Below are 25,849 nucleotides of genomic sequence, written 5' to 3'. Positions count from 1 at the left end.
GTGATTCCCGGTCTCTGGCTTCTCGTTTGCACAGCGACGGCGCTTTCGCAGAGGCAGTTCCCTCTGCCCGGAACGCTCTTCCCAGCCTTGCCTCAATGAGTACCACTCTTCTGTCACATCCCCGCTCATCGGGTGCGCCTTTCTGTCCAGCTCCGGCCCCTCACAGCTCCCTGAATACAGTTTATATTTTTACTTTTCTGTAGGATCTGGCCAGCACTAACGGGGGCGTTAGTCCTGGCGGGGTGCCCGCGCGCGCCCCGACGGCGAGTTCCCCGCCTGGCACTCTGGGCTAATCAAAGCGAAAGAACCATCTCGCGTTACCCTTCTCCGCACCGAACCTGTGCACCCTGCTCCCCGATGTCTTCCCGGGCCTCCCAGGGAGCCGAGGTCCTTCCGCCTCGCCCAGCGGACCTCTAACGAGGCGCTCCTGGTAGGCCACGCCCACCCCCGGGGCTCAGCCCGAAGCTCCGCCCTCCGCCAGCCCTGCCCCTCCACGCCTGCGCCCTTGGGATCGAGACTGGGGCGCTCCGCATCCTCCGCCGGGAGACTTACTTCACTAGTCTCCCTTGGGGTTCAGCGAAGTTTGGACCTTTGGAACCTACTGTTTTTATCAGGCTTTAATAAGACGTGATACTGAAGGAAAAAACGGAACGGGTTTCTCTTTGGCCACGTTAATCCACGTTCTGTTTGGATTTACCCCTCACCCCAAATAATGGTACAGTCCCATGTTAGCCCCGCCCCCTACCGCCTCGGCCCCGACGCTCGCCGGGAAGTGTCGTCTTCCGCTCCGTCGTCGTCCCGTTGCCGCGGAGATAGATCCACGCCCCGGTCCACGCCTTGCCAGCGCGCTGGGCCTCCGCCGTTGCTGAGTGGCCTTGGATACCTGGCGGGGGGATGCTGGGCGGAGTCAGGTGAAGATGGTGTTCCCTGGGCCTCAGGTAAGTGAGCGAGCTCCGCCTGTGATGGGCCAGCCGGGGCGTTGGGGCGGCCTGGGAGCTGGCGAGCACGTCGCCGGACTCTCCGCGGGGCCTTTGGGACAGTCTTATAGAAAACAGGTCTTCTGGGGGAAAGTAAACTCGAGGCGCGGAGGTCAGCCTGAATCCCGGACCTTGCACTGGTTCAGTTTCCATCGTTCCCGTCTACGCGGCATGTCCGTCGTCCTGCCGCGTATGGAAAAGCGTTGGACAGGGACCCGTAAGATCTGAGCCTCATCCCCTTTTCCTAGGAATCCTGCTGTTTTGAATCTGCCCCACGGCACAAATCATTAATGGCAAAAGCAGAAAGGTGTACATTCCAGTAGCATTTATGACAGCGAAAATTTGGAAAGGTGCCCGTGAAGGCAGTGGTTCAGTTCATTATGTCATAAGGCTGTGCAACCACTGGCCTAGTCAGGAAGACGCCGTCCCGAAAACTCGAGAAAGCAGCACACGATATTGCGTATACACACTGAAAATGAGCACGTGTATGGATGGAATGGAACGTGAAAAGGTAGCTGTGGTGGGATGGGGGCATTTTTTTTTTTAACCTGACAAAATAATTTTAAAGTGAAACTGGAAGAATAAATACGTGAGACGAGCAAGGAAAATTATTTAAAAGGTTAGAGTAATAAGGGGAATGAGCTCCCCAGTACCACCAGATATTATAACATTATAAAGCTCTAATACTTAAAATAGTATGGAACTGAGCAGCAACTTACAGGCAGATAGAATATATAAAATTTGGAATAAGATCCAAATATTTGTAGGGATTTGTTCTTATAGGCAAGGTGGTATTTTATTTATTTATTTATTGCATATTTATTGCATTTATTGCATATTTATTGCATTTATTTATTTATTTATGTATTTATGTATGCATATACACATACATATATATATATACACACACACATATTTGTTTTCAAGGTGGTGTTTTAAAATCAGCATTGAAAAGTTGGATTGACATCAGGCAGCCCTCTAGTAATAAAAAAAAATAATGAAATTCATTTAAACACCAAAATAAATTCCAAAAGGACCAAAATTTAAATCTTAAAAAAATGACATCATAAAAGTACTGCAAGAAAGCATTGTTTGTTGGATGTATTCATAGTCTTCGCCTGGCAAGAACTCTTCTACATATGTCATGCAATCCAGAAGCCAGAAAGGAAAAAATTAATACTTTTAACTCTATAAATAAATTTAAAACCTTCTGTATGGCCTGCAAAATTCCACCAAACCAAACCAAAGAAGTTCCCAAAGGTTAAGTCTAAAGACAAATTTGTGAAAGTATTTGTTTAATAATCAGTTAGAAAAATATTAAACCCAATAGAAAAATGAGCAGAGTACGTGAACAAGAAAATCAGAAGAAATACTAGCGACCAATATAAACAGTGAAAGATGGCCATCTCACTAATTTCAAAGTGAGAATTAAAACAATAATGAGGGTGTTTTTTTTTGCCTATCTTATTAGGAAAGATGGAAAATATTGGTTTTATGATTGTATGGAAACAACTGTAATAGTATTAATGGAAGTAAAAATTAGTACAATTTTTTTGGAGGGCAATTTGGAAATAATTTACTTTGCCATTCAGCAGGTAGGAATTATACAAATGTGGAACGAGCACAAAAACATCATGTTCAAGGATAATTGATGATTATAGTATTGTTTTACTAGGGAAAATTTTTGGGGGAAAAACCCCAAAATAGACGTCAATCTGTATGTAACTGGTTAAGTAAATTAGGGTACATCAATAAAATGGAATACTATGCAGCAATTTTAAAAAATGTGGAAGAGCCATATGTACTGATATGGAAAGATGTACAAGATACAAGGTTAGGTGAAAAAAGTGTGTTGTAAAATGCCGTACATGACAAGTTCCTCCTTTGTAAATAAAACTATAAGTTGAGTGTATATAAAAAGAATCTAGAAGACTATACCCCACAGTTAACAGTAGCTAGCAGTGTTGGAAACAGTAGTTAGCAGGTTGGAAACATGGTCTCCCACAGAGATAGGGTGATGGCAGGGCAGGGCCATGGGAGTAGGTTGGTGGAAAGGCCAGGGCAACAGGAGGTCAAAGCCAGGGTTCGCCTTAGGTTTCTGCAGCTATAATTATACATTTCACTCTCAACCTTTGAGAATTGTAGGGATTCCATAGCTAAGTTGCAGCTGCATACCCTTTCTCAGTAAATTAGAGGAAGTAGACTAGTTCTTTTGGGGTCTTTCTTTGGGAATATTGTTTATTGTTTCCCTTTTCCTAATCCTTTCGTTTTTTCCATAGGAAACCATGGAGAAAGAGCTGCGGAACACCATTCTTTTTAATGCATACAAAAAGGAAGTATTTACCACCAACAATGGCTATAAATCCATGCAGAAGAGACTTCGGAGCAATTGGAAGATTCAGAGGTGACCTCATGTATTGTTTTCTCTTCTAAGTAACAGTAATAACCTGCTGAGAAAACTGAAAGTCTTTATTTTCTTATGTACAGATTGTTTAGGTGGGAGGAGCTCAATTTAAAGGTCATTCAGAAGTAAATCAATTATTATTAAAGCATCTCTTTTGAAAATTGGCAGTTAGCATATTATTAAGTTGTCCCCCAAATCACAAATAAAAAAATTACTCTAATTATACATAGGCAGCTTTTCAAGAGATCACAGACTTTCTCCATATTTTAATTTGGGTCAGTTGTTCAGTTTAGAGAAAGGAAAAATGAGAATATTTCTTGGTTTGTGTGAATGTAGATAGTTTTTCTTAATGGGTACGGCTATAATCATACAAGTTAATGGTAGAGCTGATTGAATTAGTAGTTGGAGGACTTCTTTATACTCTAGCATAGTTTAATTTGGCTTATAGGAAGTATTTGAGAAGAGGCCAGTAATTCTGGGGCAAGCTTATAGAGGAGATTCTCACTTTGGGAGAGAGGCTAGACTGGGTACCTCAAAATCCCTTCAGCTCTGGGCCTCTATGGCCTCTCATTGCATAGTCTAGAGGCTAAAATAGCTCATAAATTGGTTTAAATGATGGATCTAACCCTTGCTTTTAAAATCATATTTGTAGCTTAAAAGATGAAATCACATCTGAGAAGTTAATTGGGGTGAAACTGTGGATTACAGCTGGGCCAAGGGAAAAATTTACTGCAGCTGAGGTAAGAAATATCCATCAAGAAGAAATATAAGGAGATGGTTAGGAGCATGGGCTCTGCAATCCTGGATTTAAGTTGTGTTGCCTTAAGGTAGTCACCTTTTCTCTCTCTTCATCGCTGAGTTGTTGTGATGATTCAATGAGATAATGCACGTAAAGTGCCAGACACATACTGCAGGCTGATTAAATATTAGCTGTGCTTCTTTGCCACATTTTTGCTTTGAAATAAGAAAATGCCATTGAAAATTAAGCTGCTTTTTATTTCATGGAACAGACACAGAATAATACATGTAAAACCAGGAACACAAATAACAAATATTGGCAAAAATGTGGAGAAATTAGAACCCTTGTGCACTGTTGGTGAAAACATAAAATGGTGCAGTCACTATGGAAAATGGTATGGTGGTTCCTCAAAATTAAAAATACAATTGTTGTGTGATCCAGCAATCCCATTTCTGGATATATATCCAAAAGAATTGAAAGCAGGATCTCGAAGAAATATTTGTACACCCGTGTTTCTAGCAGCATTGCTCACAATAGCCAAAGGTGGAAGCAAGCCAAGTGTCCACCGACATGGGTAAACAAAATGTGGTATAATACATGCAATGAATTATATTATTCAGCCTTACAAAGGAAGGCAATTCTGATACATGTTACAAGGTGCGTGATGACCGAGGATATTATGCTCAGTGAAATAAGCCAGTCACAAAAAGACAAATACTGTATGATTCCATTTATATGACGTGCTTAGAGTAGTCCAATTCATAGAGAAAAAATTAGAATGGTAGTTGCCAGGGCTGGAGGGAAGAGGGAAATGCCAAGTGTTGTTTAATGGATATAGCTTTAGTTTTGCAAGATGAAAAGAGTTTTGTAGATTGGTTTCACAACTATATGAATATACTTAACACTGCTGAACTGTACACTTAAAAATGGTTAAGATGGTAAATTTTATGTTATGTGTATTTTACGACAATTAGAAAAACAAAAAACTCAGAACACAGCAAGAGCCTTTCCCACAGAGAGTTGGAAGTGCCTTGGTGCTCAGGGAGGATTGTGGGGAGTAGGGAGGCCGAGGAAGGGTGGGCCAGTGTGGTCCTTAGACTGAAGCCTTAGTCCAAGGTCTCCTGCGCTTACTTTGGGTGGGGCCATGAGGAAGAGGTCCACAGGGGAGCATTTCTCTTGCCCTTTTTTTCTCAGCCTGATTGCAAGGCCACCACATCTGGGAAGGGCATGGAGAGAGATGTAACTGTTTGATCAGGTTGAGAGAAGGAGTAGGCCTTACCATTGGGAATGTGGAGGTGACCAGCTACCCTACCCAATGAGACCCTGGGAGATGTTTACACAATAGGCTGTGGACTTCAAAGGAATCCTTTATTACTTGCTGGGCTTTGGCCTAAAACTCTAATATAGTTTCTCCCCACCTCCGTTCTCCACCTGGGGAAGACAGAGAGGTGACCGGGTCTTTGCCAAAGAGCAAGCAGCCTCAGGCAAATGAGAGCATCCAGAGAGAGGGTCGGAGACCACTGCTTGGGGACACTCGGCAATGCCTGGAGATGTGTGGTTGTCAGGAGAGGGCAGGTGCAACTGGCATCCAGTAAGTACACACCAGGGATATTGTTGAATGGAGGAGACCTGTGAGCTTCCTTCAGCCAATAGTTTTCCACTTTGGGTTTGCTGTCCAGATAGTCGGCTTGGAAAGTGTCAATTCAGTTGGACTATTTTGGAGCTTTATGTTTAAACACAACCTTGGAAATCCCAGTAAATTTTATGTTATGTTATGTTTAGTAAATTTTATGTTATCTTATACGCATATATATTTAAGTGTCTTACAGATTTTAAGTGTTTATTTTTCAGCTAGCTGAGATCTTATTGATAGTATTTTGGACAAAAGTCTTTTGGGTATATTTATAGATTTTTGTGTGTGTGTGTGTAGTTGGAAGTCCTGAAGAAATACCTTGATGGCGGTGGAGATATCCTTGTGATGCTAGGAGAGGGTGGGGAATCCAGATTTGACACCAATATTAACTTTCTCCTAGAAGAATATGGAATCATGGTTAATAATGGTAAGTAGTATTATTATTTTAATACGGACCTAATAGTACAATGGGAAAAGCCCTGGGATGTGAGGGTCCAGGGTCCAGCATTCTAGCCTCACCAGCAGTCTGAACCTTCTGGGCCTAGGATTCTTCCACTTATAAAATGAGAGGAATTGGAACAGAGTTCCAGGGTTCCTTTCAGGTCAAGGTTTTATGCATCCACAATATCAGACCTATTTCTTATCTAAAATGCACCTTCCTCTCTTTTCCTCTTAAAGATGCTGTGGTTAGAAATGTGTATTATAAGTATTTCCATCCTAAAGAAGCTCTAGTTTCCAATGGAGTCTTGAATAGGTAAGCATGCTGAAAGCAGAGATGTCTTTACAAATGAGTCTCCTCTTTCCTACATGAATCTTCCCTCCGTTCTTTTCACATAGTCTTTTCACTGGCCCTTCTTCCTTTGTCCTTTCCTTTCCTTTTTGTTTTATTTTATTATATTATCATTTTAGTTTATTATGTCCTCATCCATCAAATTATATTCCTCTCATCCTTTGACACCTTATCCCCCACCTTCACCATTTTGTCCGAATACATTCAGCTCCAAGCAACAGAAAACCCTACTCAAATGGGATTAAACAATAAAGAGATGTTATTGATTCATGTAATTGAAAAGTCTAGAAATAGGACAGGCTTTGGATCTGGATTGACTGAAAATTCATGATGTCATCAGCGTTCCAATTCTATTTCTCTGTAATTCTCTTGGCTCTGCTCTTCTGTGTGTGTGGGCTGAATAGTTTTGACATTTCCCAGATTCACATCCACACGCCACACCGTCTAGGGCAAGACCGTGCCTTGGTCCCAGCAAGAGGCGTCCTAAGATTTGTTGTTTGAGCTGGCCGAGGTCGCTTGCCCACCTCAAACTGGTCACTGTGGCAGAGGGCAGAGAATGTCCTGGTGTCATAGTAAGGTCATATTCTCCACTCCTGGAGCCTGGGATAAAGTCAAGTTTTTTGTTTTTGTTTTTTGATCCTCTGGATCCTAGAGGCTTTGAGCAAGTGGGAAATGAGCGTTGAAGGGAACAACACCGTCAGGTGACCTCTGAGCTTTTCCCTCTATTCAAAGGATTCATCCCACGCTTGAACTTGCTACATGCCAGGCACTTCGCTGGGTCTGACGATACAGAGTCTAGAGTATAAGACTAGAATGTGGGTCTAGTATGTGGACCCTTTCGTCGGGACTCAAGCAAGAGGAAGTGATCCTTATATTTTAATGTTACTTTACAAACTTCCCAAAAGAGGTGTGGGGGTGTGGGTGTACCTTTATTTAGTTTGTAAGCATTGTATCTTGAACAGGTCTGCAAAGTCCTTGCATCTAGTTCATACTATTAATGAATGGAGTGTGAAATTCCTACATTTTTTTGTTTACTGGATTTTAATTTTTTCTTCAAGGGAAATTAGCCGAGCTGCAGGGAAGGCCGTGCCTGGAATCATTGATGAGGAGAGCAGTGGAAACAATGCTCAGTGAGTGTGTTTTCTGAGGCCACCTGAAAAGGATGGCTTTGTCAGTTTGAAGAGTTTTCTTTTTCAAAAAGAAGAGTTTTTGATTGCAAAAGTAATTCTCACCCCAAAACCAATTAGAACAGTTCAAAAGGAAGAAAACAGAAGCCCTCCATTGTAAATCTGTGCCAAAGTTAACAGTATGGTGTTTAGGTTTCTAGATTTTTTTTCTCATATATAAAAATGAAACCTTATCCTTTTAATGACTACATAAAATTAGATGCATCTTAATTTATCTAACCTATCTTCTATTATTAGAACATTTAGGTAGTTGATGATGTTTCGCTTTAGTAATACCACGTAACATTTATCAAGCACTTACTATGTGACAGGCATGTAGTACCTCATTCAATCCTCACAGCAATCCTATAAGGTTATAAACAGGATAATGGAGAGGTTAATTACCCAAGCCCACTTGACAAATGTCAAAACTTAGTTTCAAACCTTGGCAGTCCGCAACATATTGTTACTATAAACAGTTTGTTATAAATAACAAAGCAAAAAGTAAACATCTTTGTATGTACAATTTTTGTGCACTGGTGCCAATATTTTAGTAGTTTAGATTCTTAGCGTTGGAATTTCACGGTCAAAGTCTTCCAACTGATGCTTTGTCAAATGTGACACGTTGCCAGATCGCCCACCTGGCTGTTTGTAGCCCTTTCTGTCCCGATGAACACACCCCTTTTTCTTCTCTTGTCAGCATGGAGTATTCTGGTGAGAACGACATCTCTTTATTTTAACTTGCATTTCTGATTATTAGTGAGTGGGTTGGCCTTTAAAGTCTATTGGCTGATTGTATTTCTTCTGTGAATTTCCTGTTCACTGCTTTTTGCCCATTTTTCTATCGATGGTATGTTTTTTCTTACTTATCAGACCTCCAGGCATTGCAGATATTTTTCCTCATTTACCTTTTTACTTGGGTATTTTGCCCCATAGAAGTTGAATGTGTTTGTGTAGTTAAAACATATTACAAAGCTACGGTAATTAAAGTAATGTGGTACAAATGCATAAATAGTAAAAAATGAGACAACTCAGAATCAGACCCAAAATATATGTGGAGGTGGGGGTTATTAGTGTATAGTAAAACTGACCTTTCAAATTATTGAGGAATGGGTAGCATCATGTTGGCTAACCATTTGGAAAGACATTTCCATTTTCACACCACACCCCAAAATATATTTCAGATGGATTAAAATTTTAAATATTAAAAATGAAACCATAAAAATACTAAAAGAAAACAGGTGAGTATTTTACAGTCTCAGTAGGGAAGAGCTTTCTTAGTATGAAACCAAGGACAGTCATGCCGGGGAAAAATGTATAGCAACGTATATCATAGAGTTAACACGTTGACATTCAAGAGTCAACCTAAGTCTTGAGCTTTGTATTAGCTCATCCAGTTGTAGGTAAAAGAACTGTGGACTTGGAGTTAGGAGGAGGAGTTAGAAGTTCCCGATTTCATGTCCTACTTGCGGGGCGACTCAGGGTAAAGTGAGTCACTCTGAGCTTCTGTTTCCATGTCTGTGTAACGGGGACAATAGTAATCTTACAAAGTTGTCGAGACACTCCAGTGAGGTGATAACTTGTGGAGGTGCCTTGTGAGGTGTAAGGCCCAGGATCTTTCCTGCTGCTGGAGTTATTACCTCGTCTGTAATTGCAGTGAAGGGCAAGTGGCTGGTTATTTGTTTCCTGGATCCTCGGGAAGCAGCACACCTTCCTGGTAGCCTTTGAGATTCTCCTCGCCAGTCCTGCTTTGTGCTTGGAAACATCTTGGCCTATTGGAGTCTCAGATTCTGATGTCCCTTTTTCTTTCTCTTCCCTCTGCTGTAGCCACACAGATTTTGTTTCCACTCCTTAAATATGCTAAGCTTGTTCTCACCTTAGGGTCTTTACATATCTGTGCCCTTTTCCAGGAATGCTCTTTCCCAAACTTTTTGCCCTGCTAATCTTATTTAGATGTGGTTTGCACCAGGAGTAGATGAGACTTGACTGAAGAGATAGGGAAAACTAACACTGGAAGGAAATAATTTTAACTTAAGCTATAAAGAATTTTCTCATGGCCCAAAGGAAAAGGGAAATTAAAATGTTTATGAGAGACTCCTCATGCCTATGCCCCAAGTTTCTACCTTTATGCTCTGGTTTTAAGATTCCTGTTTCCCTTCATTCTGAGAGTATGTCCTTCAAACAACTACCTTTGCAAAGCACCGTCTTTCTTTCAGTAAAAACCTAACTCCTCCTGCATGGGTTGGCCTCACCGAGGGTCTGTGCCCTTTCCTTGCCTGCCTCCACCCCACCCCCTTCCCAGGAGTACCTTGCCCAAGTTAGACTGATTTGCTCGAGATACTCTAAGTCTTCATTAGGACAGTGGAGAGTAGAGGAGGGACCCCACGGCAGAGGTCTGTGTACAAGTGTCTTATGTGAGGTCGATACGTGCCTCTGTTCATGTAAGCACTCAACTAGTAAATGCCCTTCGAATGACAGACACTGATTCTTAGGGGCAGCACCAGTCAAATCAATGAGGAAAAGGAAAATGTTCACCTCTAGGCTCTTCTTATACACAGCAGCTTCACGTGTATCTCTAGTTCAGTTCTTCCACGAGGCTCCTCTTCCTCCCCATCCATGGGGGCTCCTGTATTTCTCCCAGTTATCATTACCTACACATATTATTGGACCTTGTTAATTTACGTTCCTGTTTCTTAAAATGCTTATTAAACTCGTAGTTAGAGTTACACCAAATTTTCAGTGAATAAATCAAAGCTTAGAGGAATTTTGTGTTTGATGATGAACTGCTTAAGAACCACTGAGATTATCTTTAAAAAATTTTTATTAATTTAAAAAAATTTTTTTAATTTGAATGTTTCTTTATTTTCTTACAGGGCTCTTACCTTTGTCTATCCTTTTGGTGCCACATTGAGTGTCATGAAACCAGCAGTGGCTGTTCTGTCCACAGGCTCTGTCTGTTTCCCACTTAACAGGCCCATTCTGGCTTTCTATCACTCGAAGGTACAGGCTTTCTTAGATATGTTATTTATTATTATTGTTTTTTTTTCAATTATAATTAACATTCAGTATTATTTTATATTAGTTTTTGGTGTACCGCACAGTGGTTAGACATTTATGTAATTTATGAAGTGATTCCCCCAATAAATCTGGCATCCACCTGACACCATAAATAGTTATTACAGTGTTATTTTTATTATTGAAATAGTAAAAACTACTTTACCATTTCCAGAGGGATTTCATGTATTTTCTCATTGGTCTTCAAAGCAGTCCTGCGAAGTAGGATTTCAGTTATCTACATTTCATTGATGGGGCTAATCGATGGAGTCAGGCCTAAACCTGGCTCTTATCATTCTAAATCCACAGCTTTTCCACTATCGCATGAAGCTACCTGTATCATAACTCTTAAAATAGCTTTGTATCCCATCTGACTACGGGCTCACCCTCAGTGAAAGGGACTCTGATCAGGGAAAGGTCAAGTTAACAGACTCACCAAATTACACAGAACTGTGCTGCTGTTATTTTAGATGATCCCAGGGAAACAGATCAGAAGACTGCATTGTCCAGTTCTCATCCTGGAAACCCCACAAAATACGGGAACAGGTGGTCCCAGAGGACCTAGCCCTCATTGTGACCCAACTTTTCCACTGCCTTTTCAATTCAGGTTTTGCTGAATTTACCTTAATCTGCCCACAAAGATGGAGAACTTACCAGCTGACCTCTCAGTTTTTCTCCAGAGACCTAGGTGTCTCTAATTCCTCACACTCTCTTTTTTCTTTGTGGGACCTAGGTATTACCTTTCCCTCCCATATTTAAAATCTCTGACCTCGTGTTATTATGAAGTAAATAAATGTCTATGCTATGTTTGGAAGATGATATTTAGACAAAATTCATATAGCTATTATGGTAGTTATTCTCTCCCAAACAGCTGGAAATCTTGTTTTAAAATTAAAGTATTATTAAATGATTCAAGATTTGGTTTACATAAAGTGTCAGTTTATAAGCACACAAGTAATGAGACAGGGACCTCTAGTAGTTGAACGTTAGAACTATAATTATTTGATGTTTTAACTGCACACAGAAATTTTACCTGGCTTAATCAGTGGATTTGTATGGCGCATCTGTTGGGTACAGAATTCTGTGCTAAGTGTCATGATCCTTCTAGAACTCAGGAGTTTATCATCTGCCCATCGCCTGCCATTTAAATTTAAGGCCCATTGTGTCCTCACAGGCCTTCAGTCCTGCCTATAAACACAGTCTTTCACAGAGGTTGTCGCCTGTCACTCTGAAGCTTGAGAGATGAACCAGTAGAGCCAGGGCCATTGTCCATCCTTATGGAAACCATGAGCAGGCACTGGCTAGCGCTGAGGGCAGGGGGGTTCTGCCTCCTCAGAGGGCCATTCACTAAGCCTATCATGAACCTTTTTGGTCTTTGGTTTACTGGGATAGATGTGTTAATATTGAAGGGCCAAATCGATCCTTGAGTGAACATACTCTTACTTAATTGGAACAAATTATAGACAAATGCAGGAAAAGAAAGCCAAAGACAATGGCAGAATTTCTGTCAGGACAGAATAAAAGGATTAAAGGAAGATCTGTAATCTATTTGAAATAAATGAGGTAAGGAAAAGAAGATAAAGAACGGAAACAATAAGCCTAACTGTGGTAGTCGTGATAAAGCAAAGTCCTTTACTCTCTCTTCCCTTCCTGTATTTATTTACATGTATGGATTCAGATCACAGCCTAATTCAGTAACTTGCCCTTTCTGTAGAATTCCACCCAATTCACTTCCTGTTCTCAGTAACATCTATTTTCAGTGGTGATGGTATAGTAATAGTATTACTTTTCCTATAAAGCATTTGCTGTTAGTGTGGTACACGTCAAAGTTCGTTCTGCAAATTTTGTTTTTTTTATGGAATTCGTGTTTGCATCTCTTGACATCTCTGGCTTAGGTGTATGTCTGTCCTAGTGCCACCATAACTGCCTGTTCCTTGTGTGTGGCACTGCTAGAAAAACTGCCTTCATTTTGTATTTTTAATATTGTACTTTCTTTTTCATTATATAATAAAAGTAATATGTGCTCCCTGTAGAAAAATTGAAAAATGCAGAGGAAAAAAGAATGCTTCCCACTGTGCTATACTCTGAGGCAGCCAGGCTGATGTTTTGATCATTTTCTCCCACTTTTGTTTGTGTTTCATTTTTGTTTATTTGCTTTACAAGCTTTAAACTAGGATAGCTGTACAATTTATAGTGTATTTTTCCCCTATATGTTACTGAAAACTCGTAATATGTAATTTAATAGTTGGAGGAGGTTGCATTATTCGTAACCATTTTTTTGTAGTTGAACATTTGGACTGATTTCTAATTTTTTGTGATTATGACTATCAAACAGTGCATAGAGTTTTTGTATATTTCAGACTGCTTTGTTGCATTTGTTGAGTTTCAGCAACAATGTGTGAAAGAACTTACTTCACTGACACCTGACCAACACTGTTTGTAGTCATTTTTTCATATTTAATAATCTAATAGGCAAAAATACTTTGTTTTGATTTGTTTAAAATTACTAATATTACATTTGTTTTATAAACCAGTTATTTCTTTTGTGAATTTATCATGCTCGTGGCTGAGTTTCCTGTTTGGGTTTTAATTAAATACTATTTTTGCTACTTGTAAATGTCTTTAACTCTTTGCAGATTATCTTTGGATTTATCTTTTTCTTCCCTTTAAAGTTATGATCTTCATTCATAAGATAACTAACAATGGGAAAATGCTATGGAACCAATTCATAGGGCTTTTTGTTAAAGTCGAATAGAACATAGAAGTGTCTACAATGAGAAGCAGATTGGAATGTGGTTATTATTGTTGATACTTCTAGATTGTTAAAATCCTGATGAGAATTGACACATTCGTATATAAGACAGTTGCTCACGTGATTGTGATAAGTATTTGGGCACTAGGTTGCATGCAGCGTGTTTTAGGATCTGAGCCTCTGACCCTGCTTTGTCATCGACAGAACCAAGGCGGGAAGCTGGCAGTGCTTGGCTCATGTCACATGTTCAGTGACCAATATTTGGATAAAGAAGAAAACAGCAAAATCATGGTAAGCTTTTCTCTTTTATCACATTAATGTATAATGTGTCAGTACGATTTTCGTATAATTTAAAAAAATACTGCCAAGTTCATCTATTCATTTAAAACCAGCTGTTCAGAGCCCAATCTGCGCCAGGCACTAAGAATACAAAGTTGGCTCAGGCATAGTCTCTACTTGGAGACTATATGGTACAATGAGGGAGCGCATGAGAGACAGAGCAGTAAATTTAGAAGGATGTGACAAGCATTTGTAAGCATGCAAGCTTGGGGTGGGAGCCGACCGTGGGGAAGTGGGGAAGAGCAAGCCCAGCCATGGCCTTGTGTCTAAAGCCCAGGAGCTTGAACTTTCTGTGAAAGCCACAGGGGTCTCTTGTAGGGTGCTCGGCACCCCTGGGCATCATCAGATCTGTGTTTTAGAAAGACCCCTGTGTCAGGCATATGGAAGGTGGGAAGGAGGAGGAGCCTGGAGCCAGTTAGGATTAGGAGGCTGCGGGAATCAGCCAGGCAAGAAGGGACAAGGATCTGAAGGAAGGTCGCGAAGGTGTGAAAGCGGGGAGGGGCTGGTGGGCATGAGTGGTATTTAGGAGCGGTTACGGTAGGCCTGGTCACTGATTGATGTGGGGCATGAGGTACAGGCATTGCAGTTGCTTGTCCGAATGGTGTGAAGGAAACGTGTCTTGTGAAGGATGATAGACCGTGTGTGCCAAAGCTATATACATCAGTGCGAGTCCAGTGAGTCACCTGCCGAAGAAGTAGTTCTCTGAGCTTTTTCGTTCAATGAAATAAAGTCCTTCAGCCTTGGAGACCTACAAGCCTTCAAGACTCTATGTGTTGGGAGATTAAGTTCTTGTTTCTGTGGAATCCACATGAAGTTCCAGTGCCACTAGACATATTCTGGAGGGATCTAGATATATTCTACTTTTTAAGTTCTGTCATCAGCACATTGAACGGGATTGCGTCGGGACTGGGAACGTTTTAATAAATGCTGGCTTGTGATTAGAGGTTAGAGTGCCCTAGGGTAATACATTTCCGATAATAAACGTGGCAGCGTTGTGAGGAAAGCTGACGTTTTCATATGATTTCATAAAGAGAAGGGTGATTACCCTTTTTCATATCACTGGTTTTGTCTTTTTGCCTTTATCACTTTTTCTTGATTGATTTAATTCTCTATTCCTGCCTTCAGCTTTCTCAAGTAACCAAATGTCTGCTTCCGGTTTGTTTGTTTAAATTCAGGATGTGGTTGTTCAGTGGCTCACAACAGAAGACATCCACCTAAACCAGATTGATGCCGAGGACCCAGAGGTAGGAGGTCGTGAGTCGCTAAAACACTTTTAAATGAAGAACGCGTCCAGCTTCTCTCAGCATCACTTGTCATAGTTCCAAAGGAATGTGTATCTCTTACTTTACTTTATCTGTAAGACAGAGATGGACAGAAGTGATGCTTTTTGGGGAGATGAAGGCCACACTGTAAAAAATAATAAATCAATAAATTATATAATTCATAGAATTAATTGGGGTGGGAATCTCTCTATCTATCTATGTATCTATCTATCTATCTATCAATCATAATTAGAATTTAAAATATGTTCCCTGACCCAAACTTTCACAGTCAGTATCTATGGAGAAATACTTCTTTCAGAAATATGAAGGATATAAAAATAATTTTTCATGAAGAAACAAGATCATCGGAATGTAAGTTTTCAACTGTAATTTTGTTGCCTTTGGGAATAACGACCCTAAAGGCATTAGGTAATATTTATCAGACTAGGGAAAGTGGAGAAGCCAGTGCCAGATTAGGAACCAAGACCTTGCGCTCTAGTCCTGCTCCACTGCTTGCTTGGACCGTGAAGAGGTTATTTCTGATCTTTGCTCATCCTGACCTTTTCTCTAGGGGGCACTACTGCCTGTATTCTCTGCCTTACAGGTTGGTTGTGAGGCCTAAATGCATAGACGTAAATTTACTTATTAAACTAAAAGGTGTAAAAAGTACTATATGTCTGTAAGACTTTAAAAAACTTTTTGTGGTTATTATATATCAGGCACTGTATATCTTATACTTCCACAGAAATCATCTCATTTAAGCCTCATAACAGCCCTGGAAGGTAGATGGTCTTATTCCCATTTTATAGATGAGAAAATGGAGATTCTGCAAGATTGCAATATGTTCAGATATCAAGCGAGTGCAGAGCCAGGACCCAAACCTAGGCCTTCTGAGTCAAGTGTACTCATTCTGCAATCGCTTCTCTGTGTCTTAACCCCTAAAATGTCAGGAAAATGATTTCCTGGCTAGGGACAGCAGCGGGTGCGTGAGAAGGCAGTCAGAAATGGTGGCCTCCTGACTGCCTCCTCCCTCAGCTGAGGACATGGCCTCCAGGGGCTGACTTGAGTTCGGAAACAGGAGAGCCCCATGTCTAAAGTACTCTTGTATATGGAAGCATTAAGTATATAGCTCTTTTGCTTAAATTCCTCCTGAAAAGTGATGTGAACCCCCAAAATAAAAGAACGGGGGTACAGTCAGGAATTCGCTTTTCAGATCTCACAGGACCCAGCCCTGAGTGGACGGATGCTTGGCAGCTGCCAATCCCAGTTAGAGTGTCGTGGGTCGAGGGAAGCAGCAGTAAGGCATGCTGCATCTCCTCCCATTCCGTGTGGCCACCTTGCTGTTGCTAAGTTTCTGTCAGTCTTGTTTTCTAACTGAGGAAACTGAAGTAAATTCTTCAAGATCCCCGCCAAGCCATTTTAACTCCCACTCAGGCTGATTCCGGAGCCTGTGCCTTTTCTCTGTTGTTCACTGTCCACCACGTGTGACACTGGACTGGTTCAGAAGGGAAACAGCAGTAGAAAGGCAGAGGGATATAGGGTTGGGAAAGCCTTGCTCTAAAACCGGGCAGCTTCATGTGTCTTCCAGATGTGAGACCTGGTGAAAAATGTCCTTTGTATTGTAAGGCTTTGGAAAGTAAAAGGCTGGATCCAGCAGCATTGCAAAGTAAATTCTGAAAACCTGAACTTCCTCTGTTTTCAGATCAAATCTTGTTCTATCCGAACAGGTTTCAAACCCAGACAATACAGCTCAGTTTCAAGTGGTACTTAAAGACAATGGTAGCTCAATAGTCAAAGGGATTTGCATAACAAGTTTTAACCTCAGAATCTGCTAGGAAGTTGTGAAAACCAGTGGTGGGGGGAGCACTTTTATGTTTCTGTCTGGACACCTCAGGTCTTGATGGTGTTCTGAACTCGGAGTCTGTAGCAGGCCTCTGTGCAGCGATGAGAATCAGCCTCTGGCCCGTTGGGGTTGCTGGGCCCATTGCTGATCTCTGTGCAGTGTTCTGGCTGTCCTGGCACAGCCCTGGCCCTTGTCGTCACTCTCACCTCAGCCCACTGTCACCTCAGAGGGTTGAAGCCTCTAAAACAGCTCAGTATTACAGGGAAGAGCAGTTACTTGTTTACCCTCCTTTCTTGTCTACGAAAGCATTTGACGATTGAGGGAGTTTTTAGCCCTCGGGATATGGAGAAAAGCGAGCCGGTTTGTCTTGACTTCTTACTTCTGTAATGCTCAAGCATGTCTCCTTAAGGGCTGGCACTAGGGAATGTGGACCAGTATGTTGCAGGTGACTTCAGACAGATTTTTAAACTATCACCGAGTTGACCTTGTCAGAACTCAAAGCTAAGTGCAGTTCAAAGGGCAATTAGGAATAAAGTTCTTGTTGCCAACATGCATTTATTTAAATTCAAACACGGTTTTTTGAATAGGTACTGCATTCACATAGCTTGACATCCAGAAGCATGCCCAGTGAATGTCTGCCTTCTCTCTTTCCCCAGCCACTTTGACCCCCTCCCCACTGACAGCAATCTTAGCAGTTTCTCGTACATTCTTCCAGAGATACCTTATACATATGTAAGGAAATACGTATGTGTACCCTCTACTTCCCCCTTGTTTTACACAAATGCTACTATATACAGTGTGTGTAGACACTGTCCAGCACCTTACTTTTTAAAATTAACCAATATATCTTGGAGATGTTTTCATATTTATGCATGGAGAGCTTTTATGTGTTCCATGTTTTAAGTCTGCGTTTTTCACTGTTTGTACTGTAGCCAGTCTCCTACTGATGGACATTTAGGTTTTTCTGTTACCAACACACAGCATATGTCATCATTAAGGGCTCTCAGCAGTACTGGAGGCGTGTCCTTGGTTGGTGAGAAGGCTGCGATCTAGGGTCCAAGTTAGGGGTTGTCTGTGCTGGAGTCACAGGGGTTCGTACTTGTAACGGGAGAGAATGCAGAGTGTAGGGGCCAGGTGCTGGTAGGTGGGTAGATGTAGGAGCGGGGGAGCTTGTGGACTTTCTTTTGTGATTGCTTCTATTTTCTCACTGACTTAGAAAATAAGGTCATCAGCTAAAATCAAGAAAGGGAAAATCGTTTTACATGGTTGGAGTGACAAAAGGAAAGTATTGCCTAGAAGAATGGGAAAGTGGATGGACTGGGGGAATATACTTGATTGCCGAGCGCTCAAGATCAGTGATCATGAAATTAAAAGCAGACCAGTCTGCTTGGTGGTGTGTTTCTCCGGCTGTGTTCAGCTTGTGAATACCAGCATGAGTGAATGGAGGGTTGGATTTAGCCCGCAGTGGGGTTTAGCCAAGTGACTTTTGTTCCTCTTTCCACATCAAGGGGCTTATTTAAGGTTCAGTTGTCTGGGATCATGAATAGTGAAATCGTTTGGCAAGCGAGTATAAATATTGCACATTTAGGCCTGAGACATTGGTGGCTTGACAAGTTAAATTCTCGTTCCTGCCTTGCTGAAAGGAACCCTCTTGTGGCTTTCAGATTTCCGACTACATGATGCTGCCCGACACGGCCACCCTGTCCCAGCGGCTTCGAGTGTGTCTCCAGGAGGGCGATGAGAACCCACGGGACTTTACCACCCTCTTCGATCTATCTGTTTACCAGCTGGATACCACCTCCCTCCCCAAGGTCATCAAGTCAGTACCTGTGGCTCTTTGAGCTGCACTGTACTCCATTCTGAGTGTTTGGTTTGAAAATGAGCCTGGGGACCGGAGTGAGGGTCACGGCCAATGTGGTATGCAAGACGTGCTCAAGTCTGTGACAAGGCTAACAGAGAACTGGGGTATTGGGCTGGAGGCGCTGACGCACACGAAACTGCCAGCTGTTGTTAGCCCTTCCTGTAGGCCAGGCCTGTGTCATGCTTTTAGGGTGACCGACTTGTTCCTGTTTGCCTGGGACTTTCCTGGTTTTAGCACAGAGGCCCCTGTCCCAGGCATCCCCTCAGTAAACCAAGGTCGTTAATCACCCTATAAGCACTCCACGTTGTCACTTCACTTAATACTTGTGGGAATCCTCTGAGTTCCCTGCCTCATTGCCACCTGAAGCTTAAAGAGGGTCAGGTATCCGCACAGGGTGGTCACAGGGATTTAAGCCAGGCCTGAATGACTGTTAAGCCAGGGCTCTACCTTGTTTTATCGCCCACTTGTTGTCGTTCATCCCTAATACGGGGGCAGCGACTAACTTTTTTGAGTATTGTTGGCCTGGCGTGGAATCTACATCTGAATAAACCAAAGGCTGAGGGTACAGCTACAGATGATTGTCTAACTTCCTACCCCCACACTTACGTTCAAGTTCAACAAATGCTTTTAGAGCTCCTACCATGCAAAGCACTACACCTACTAAAGTGAGTGGTTTTACGGAGGAGACAGAAGCCATGATACTAGGTTATTCTATTAATGCTAAATGTGAAATATAAAACGAGGCCACGGGCTTAATGGTAAAAGCGAATTTGATTCTGACTGGGGTGAGCACAGAAGGCTTTATGAAAAAGGGGCCCTTTTAGCCAGGCATTGATGATTTCAGCAAACATTTCTTGGCAGCCTTGCGTCTGCTTGGCACTATGCTGGGCACTGTGCTTGAGAAGGATGTCAGGACGTGGTGGGGGTGTTGGGAGAGAGCATCCTGCAGCAATGTAGCTTGTGTGAGCAAAGGCCTGGACAGTCACACGCAAGTGTGTCCACGCAAGGAACATTACTCCTAAATGCCCTTTGCACTGCACTTAGCCTTGACTTCTAACAAGGCCAACTTGGTAATAGTTTAAAAATCGGTCCTCTGAAGTTACCTGCAGTATACTGTTCCACATTCCTTAGTGCCGGCACTTGAGGAGACATGCCCGAGCATTACAGAAATAAGTCAAGACGAAGAGCCTGAGGCTCAGGGCAAGGGTCAGATTTGTGAATGGGGTACCAGGAAGGACCTCTAGAGAACGGACATGGTGGAATCTGTTTTCCAAAAGCAACCCAAAACAATTTCTTGCAGCAGTTTGTATAATTCTTTGGGATAAAGGAAAAATAGAAGGGAAGAAACCAGTTAGGAGACCGTTTCAGCAGAGCAGGGGGGTTGAAAGGTAGAGCTGGTCAGAGGAGTCACTGTGACTTCGAGAGGTGTTTGGGGAGAAAGAATCGCAAGACCTGGGCCACGGGAGGCTGTGATGGAAATGTCCCTCCTCCACAGGAAAGTAAGTCCCACACAGGCCTGTCTTGGTCTCTTTTTTCACTGTTGCTCTACTGTTGGTGAATAAAATTTCCTGGTACGTAGTATATGCTCAGTAAATATTTGTTGACTGAATAATCAACAAATATGAAGTCTATACTGTACAGATCTATCTGTTCCACTACCAGAAGCACACTTCAGATTTGACTCCTGTCTCGATGGTGAAAATAAATAAGGAAACAGTGAGTTCAAAGAGTCACAGTGTTCATTGGGTAAAAAAAAAAAGCCTACATATAGAGCAGCCCGACATGAAACTGAAAGGACTTGCTCTTTCAGTTCTCAATAAAGTCATACTGTGTGATACCCTAGAGAAGATTCATGAAAGGATCATTACATTACATATAACAACACATTTTTTGTTTTCGCCCAAAGTGCTGAACCACCTGATTTGATGGAGAAGAGCCCAGTGTGACCAGTCACATGTTCTCTGCAGTGTCTCATCTTGCTCCCTGCTTTTTTGTCTTATTAACACAGGGCTCATGAACAGCTGAATGTGAAACATGAACCTCTCCAGCTCATCCAACCTCAGTTTGAGACGCCGCTGCCAGCCCTTCAGCCAGCGGTGAGTAGGTGTGCTGCTGCAGAACCCCACTGTTTGCCCTTCCCTTGCCCCCCTGGGCCCCTGCTGTGGATCCCTCCAACGCCATTTGTGCCAGTCCTCATGGAGGCACATTTCTCTGGCTCTAAACGTGCACCGAGATCAAACCTATTAGCATTCCACAAGGACTTCCATTTGGTACAGTTCCCAGCTCAGAAATCAAGGGCGTGGAATTTTCTGGCTGCGAAACATTTCCCAGCTCGTGGGGTTGGAGGGCGTATATGAGAATTCCTAGGTAAAAAGCTTTGTGCTGCAGCTTTCCAGGCAATACGCACTCAGACTTAGAGCCAAGTTCTAACAGCCCAGGGGATTGTCATTGTATGTAGGTGATTTTTCAACATTCCAGTCCAGCATTAACTCGTCTTCAAAATTATTTTATCCCATCACATTCTGGAATATTATGAGCCAGTTGGCTTCATCTTGGTAGCTTGAAACTGATGGAAGGCTTTACATGACAGAAAATGACCAATGCTGCACATCAGGCCTTTTGTTATGTTATGTATTAAGAACTGGTAGTTAAACATACATCAGCACACCACTGGTTCATACCTGTGAATTCCGGCTCTAAGTTCAGTGTTTTCTACACTAATCTACTTCTGCTTACCCAATTTCTATCCTTAAAGATCTCATGATTAAATGCGAAATAAGTTGTACAATCAAATGTTCACCACAGATAAGCCTAACATGCCCCAGGCTTTGTGCCTTGTACAAGTTAATGGGCACTGTATGCCAGCTTGGTCAGTGTAGCGGTGTAGTTAGAGCTGGTTCTGCTTGGTTGTTTACCATGGACTGGACGTCTTCCTTGATGTGGTCTAATGGGTTAGGGCAGGAGGAGGTGATAGGTGTTTGCAGGGGTTCATCCCAAGGAAGGGCTGAGTTGGCCTCTCATTTCCCTTATGTCTCATCACCGTCCTTTACGGCTTTGGATATACTCTTCCATGACAGACTTTATTTCCTTTTAGGTCTTCCCTCCCAGTTTCAGGGAATTGCCACCTCCTCCACTGGAGCTGTTTGACTTAGACGAGACGTTCTCTTCTGAGAAGGCACGGCTTGCTCAGATTACCAATAAGTGTAAGTTTGGCCAAGTTTTCCTTTATGAGTTTTGTTTAATTATGAACTTCCGAGATATGCCATGAGAGAAAGCTTAGCATTTGTTTAGGGAGAACAAAAATATGAACAGGAGTATACAGTTACAATTTTTGTTTATTTTATGTAAATGATGGTGATTATTTCTCTCAAGGCCAGTTAGCTCAGTGAGTTAGAACGTGGTGTTATGAGGAAGCCAAAGTCTCAGCTTATAGTTTAATGGTCCATCAGAAGGGGGATTGGTTAAAAAATATATGAAATAAAGTGAAGTATTATATATCTGTTAAAAGAAAGATGTAGAACATAAGCTTTGACATGGAATGTTCATGTTAAATCATTAAATGATGAAGGCAATTTACAGAATTATTATTGTTTAATCCCATTTTTTTACACATATGTAAATATATAGGCATATGTGGCAGTAATTACCCTAGGTGATAATTGTGGGGATAGTGTAATAAATGCTATTTAAAATACCCATATGCCCTTTTCATAATGGTCCGTGCTGCAGTCAGAGAATGGTAATTGTATTTCCTACTGGTTGCTATTCTTTGTAATGTAGGAATGCTGGATCTGGGACGAGGAGAGCCAGGGCCAGTCCAGCATTTTACTTAGGAGTGTCACACTATTGCCCTATTTTATAAAAGCAGCACATCAGAAATCTCTACAGTTTGTCACTGTTTAAGTCCTGTGGTGGCATTACCCTAGGAAGAGGTGAATGAACTTGAGATGGAGGAACCTAACAGGGGATAACTAAACCGTAGGTCTGTACTTGGAGAAGTGAAGGGTTTATCTAACTGCCCCACCTGTGCTTAGGTACTGAAGAAGACCTGGAATTCTATGTCAGGAAGTGTGGTGACATTCTTGGAGTAACCAGTAAACTACCAAAGGACCAACAAGATGCCAAACACATCCTTGAGCACGTCTTCTTCCAAGTGGTGGAATTCAAGAAATTGAACCAGGTACAGCGCCTGGAAGGCCCACTGATGTGGGAGCCCTCTGAGTGGCAGTATCTTCCATACTGGGTTTCTTGGGTTTTACGCCATACATTCATTCTGCGAGTGTTTATCAAGTATGTACTATGTATTAGGTGAACAAAACACCTTTCTCTCAACTGGGGACCAAGAACTTTAAAATTATACCTGGCCTTTGTTTTGTTGGTCTCTTGACAGGATTTCTAAAACAAAATGACCAACTACTGTTCGTAAATGAGCATTCATACACTGCTGATGGGAGAATACATTGGTCCCACTTTTCAGGAGACATTTTTTATAATACCGTTCATAAGCCCTAAAAATGTATCCTTTGACCTAACAATCTAATCCTCAGAATTTGTCTTAATAATATAATCCTGAATGTGTATAGATTTAATAGAACAAAATCTTCATCGGTAGGGAACTGGTTAAGTACCTAGGGTGCATCCATAAGATTAAAAATGTGTAAAGAGTGTTTAACAACTTGGGAAGACATTCACGATATAGTAAATGGGGTGGGAGGAAAGGGCTACAAAACAGTACAGAGAGTCCATTTTCCTTCGTATGATACAGTTAGGAATTTAGATCCTGAGGGTCTGAGCCTCTGCTGGCAAGGGGCTGGCTCTGCTGGGTACTCATACTGTATGCCTCGTATGTGCCAGGCATAGTGCTAGATGTCGGGGCTTTGGCAGTGAGCAGGGTGAATGCAGTCCTTGCTGTCTCGGAGCTACATGGAGTGGGGGAGATGGGACTATACGGGCAATTACAGTGCTCTGGGATAACGGGTACCCGGAAGCGAGGTGTTCACATAGCTGCTCAACACTGAAATGTAAGATGGGGGGGCCCAGGTAGATTCCCAATAGTGCTGCCCTGGGGGCAAGGCAGGGACAAGCCCCCAAGGCCAAGGTAAGAAGTCTGGTGGGTCTTTGCATCAGCGCCTTCAATGGCATTTGCTCCCCACTAATCATGGTGGGTGATGGGCAGTGGTCAAAAGCCTATCCTGGTAGTGAAAATTTGACTCTGGGGCTGGATTTGGCCACCGATTACCTATGTGTCTCAATTAATGATCATTCAGAATCTCTAATCAAAGCCCAAAACGCCAAAGAGTTCACGTTTCAGGCCGTGTACTGAAATACTAAAATTCTATGTCTTATTCCATCATCCAGGAACATGATGTTGATACAAGTGAAACTGCATTCCAGAACCATTTCTGAGGACCGTGCCTCCTGAAGCATTTTCTGCCTCCTGATTCTCTTTGTGAACTATTTTTCAGTTGTTGCTGAACGCCTTTATCAAAATTGTCTATACACTCTTCTATGAGCTGTGGCAGGTTTGTGTATCTTCCGTAGGTATAACATTTCTAACTTAGAAGATCCTTATGTGAGATACGTTCCATTTTTTAAAAATTAAATCGGATTGAATCTGTACTTTTATAATTTATGAAACAGTCTCATTGAAGTGTTTTCTTTCAACTCCAGTTCTGGATTTGAGTCGCTTTTATCCAAGGCATAAATAACTCTCAGGCTTGTGAACACTATGTGGTTTTTGGAGTTCAAAAGAATGCAAAACAAACTTACCCCACAGTCTGTTTGCCCCACTGCACCTAATAGAGGCTTTTATGCACCTTTGGAGGCTGTTATCTCTGCCCACGCTTGGTCCTCTGTCCTCTGAGCTCCTGAAGCATTCAGTTCTATCATTCTGGGGTACAGTGCAAGGCGAAATGTGATGGTCTGTCCCAAGGACAACAGGAGAGACTATACCTGCTTGAATGGAGCAGCGGATGTGGAAATTCTTGGCCGTGTACGAGATGTGCTGGGAACCAGCTCTGAAACCAGATGGAATATTGCGGAGCCACTGCCAGAGTGTAAGGGATGTCGTGCAATGGGACTAGCTTAGCAGGTGGGCTCTTACAAAGAGCAAAATTGTGGAAGGACGCCAATTTAGAGGGAGGGTGGGATCTAACCCCAAGGGAAAGTTAGAGGATGTGGACTAATGTGCTGTTATAGGAAAGGTGGTATTTTGAAATAGATTTGGTCTGGGGGTTGAAGGTCAGATTGGCAGGATTTTGATCCTGAATTGCTTGGTGTTGGGGCTTTGGGGAGATGGGGATTCCGAAGGGTGAGCTGTTTTGGAGCATAAGAATCAAACTGAGAAAATGACAATTCATGCCAGTGGAAATCCCTAAGTGGGGCTTAGAAAAGATGTCCAGTCTGGAAGAAAGGCTCAAGTCACATCCTGAATTTCAGGTCATTTATTCATGTTAGAGCTCTGTTCATGGGCTCCCATTCTCTCACATACTCCAGCCCTAGTGCAGGGTTTATTCAGAGTAGTCAAGCCAGAACAGAGTGTTGGGGGAGGGGGAGGCCCCTTTGCTCCAAGGGCACAATTTGGGGATCAGCCAAGAGACAAGCAGATATAGAACAACAAGGGAATGTTGTAGCAATGTAGTATTTACAATGCATTCCAAAAATGTACTCAACAATTATCTCCCAACCCATATGCTCTTCTCTTACACTGTGGGTTTGATGTTCCTGCCATCGAGAGGTTGAGGTCTTATGTTCCCTCCCTCTTAATCTGGTACCATGGTGAAAGTGACACACACTGTGTGACTTCTGAGATACACAGCTTCTGCCTGGTTCTCTTGGGACACTCACCTTTAGAGCCACAAGCCTCCATGCAAGAAGCCTGTGGCCACTTGGATAGACTACATGGATAGGTGAAGTTCAGGTGTCCTGGCCACCAGCCAGAGGTTCCCAACCTGTATACCAGCATCACTTCTAAACACGTGAGTGAAGATGCCTCCCAATGATTCCTTCCCCAGCATCAAGCCTCCCCCA

The 25,849-nt window shown here is 42.3% G+C and overlaps 1 protein-coding gene across 2 annotated transcripts; it reads left to right on the top strand.

The window, feature by feature from the left end:
• The first annotated feature begins 442 nt into the window (after positions 1-442).
• On the top strand, positions 443-24,647 carry IFT52 (intraflagellar transport 52). 2 transcript variants are annotated; one of them, XM_081034569.1, is made up of 15 exons: positions 443-938; positions 1,226-1,488; positions 3,257-3,381; positions 4,034-4,121; positions 6,051-6,180; positions 6,432-6,507; positions 7,602-7,673; positions 10,583-10,709; positions 13,720-13,806; positions 15,030-15,098; positions 18,624-18,778; positions 20,829-20,916; positions 21,915-22,023; positions 22,855-23,000; positions 24,179-24,542. In XM_081034569.1, the coding sequence occupies exons 2-15, from the start codon at positions 1,306-1,308 to the stop codon at positions 24,224-24,226; spliced, it is 1,503 nt and encodes a 500-aa protein (XP_080890695.1). In that variant the 5' UTR covers positions 443-938; positions 1,226-1,305; the 3' UTR covers positions 24,227-24,542. The 2 variants fall into 2 exon arrangements, with proteins under 2 accessions (XP_080890695.1, XP_080890696.1); XM_081034570.1 differs by lacking the exon at positions 1,226-1,488 and having other exon boundaries at positions 24,179-24,647.
• The last annotated feature ends 1,202 nt before the right edge of the window (positions 24,648-25,849 follow it).

The sequence above is a fragment of the Rhinolophus hipposideros genome (genome assembly GCF_964194185.1).
Source record: "Rhinolophus hipposideros genome assembly, chromosome: 22".
NCBI lineage: Eukaryota > Metazoa > Chordata > Mammalia > Chiroptera > Rhinolophidae > Rhinolophus > Rhinolophus hipposideros.
This window is presented reverse-complemented; position numbering and strand designations above follow the sequence as displayed.

Coding starts and splice junctions, on each gene's coding strand:
- IFT52 (XM_081034569.1), top strand. CDS start 1,306: ATGACAGCGAAAATTTGGAAAGGTGCCCGTGAAGGCAGTGGTTCAGTT. Junction 1,489..3,256: donor ATGGAATGGAACGTGAAAAG/GTAGCTGTGGTG, acceptor TTTTTTCCATAG/GAAACCATGGAGAAAGAGCT. Junction 23,001..24,178: donor AATTCAAGAAATTGAACCAG/GTACAGCGCCTG, acceptor TCCATCATCCAG/GAACATGATGTTGATACAAG.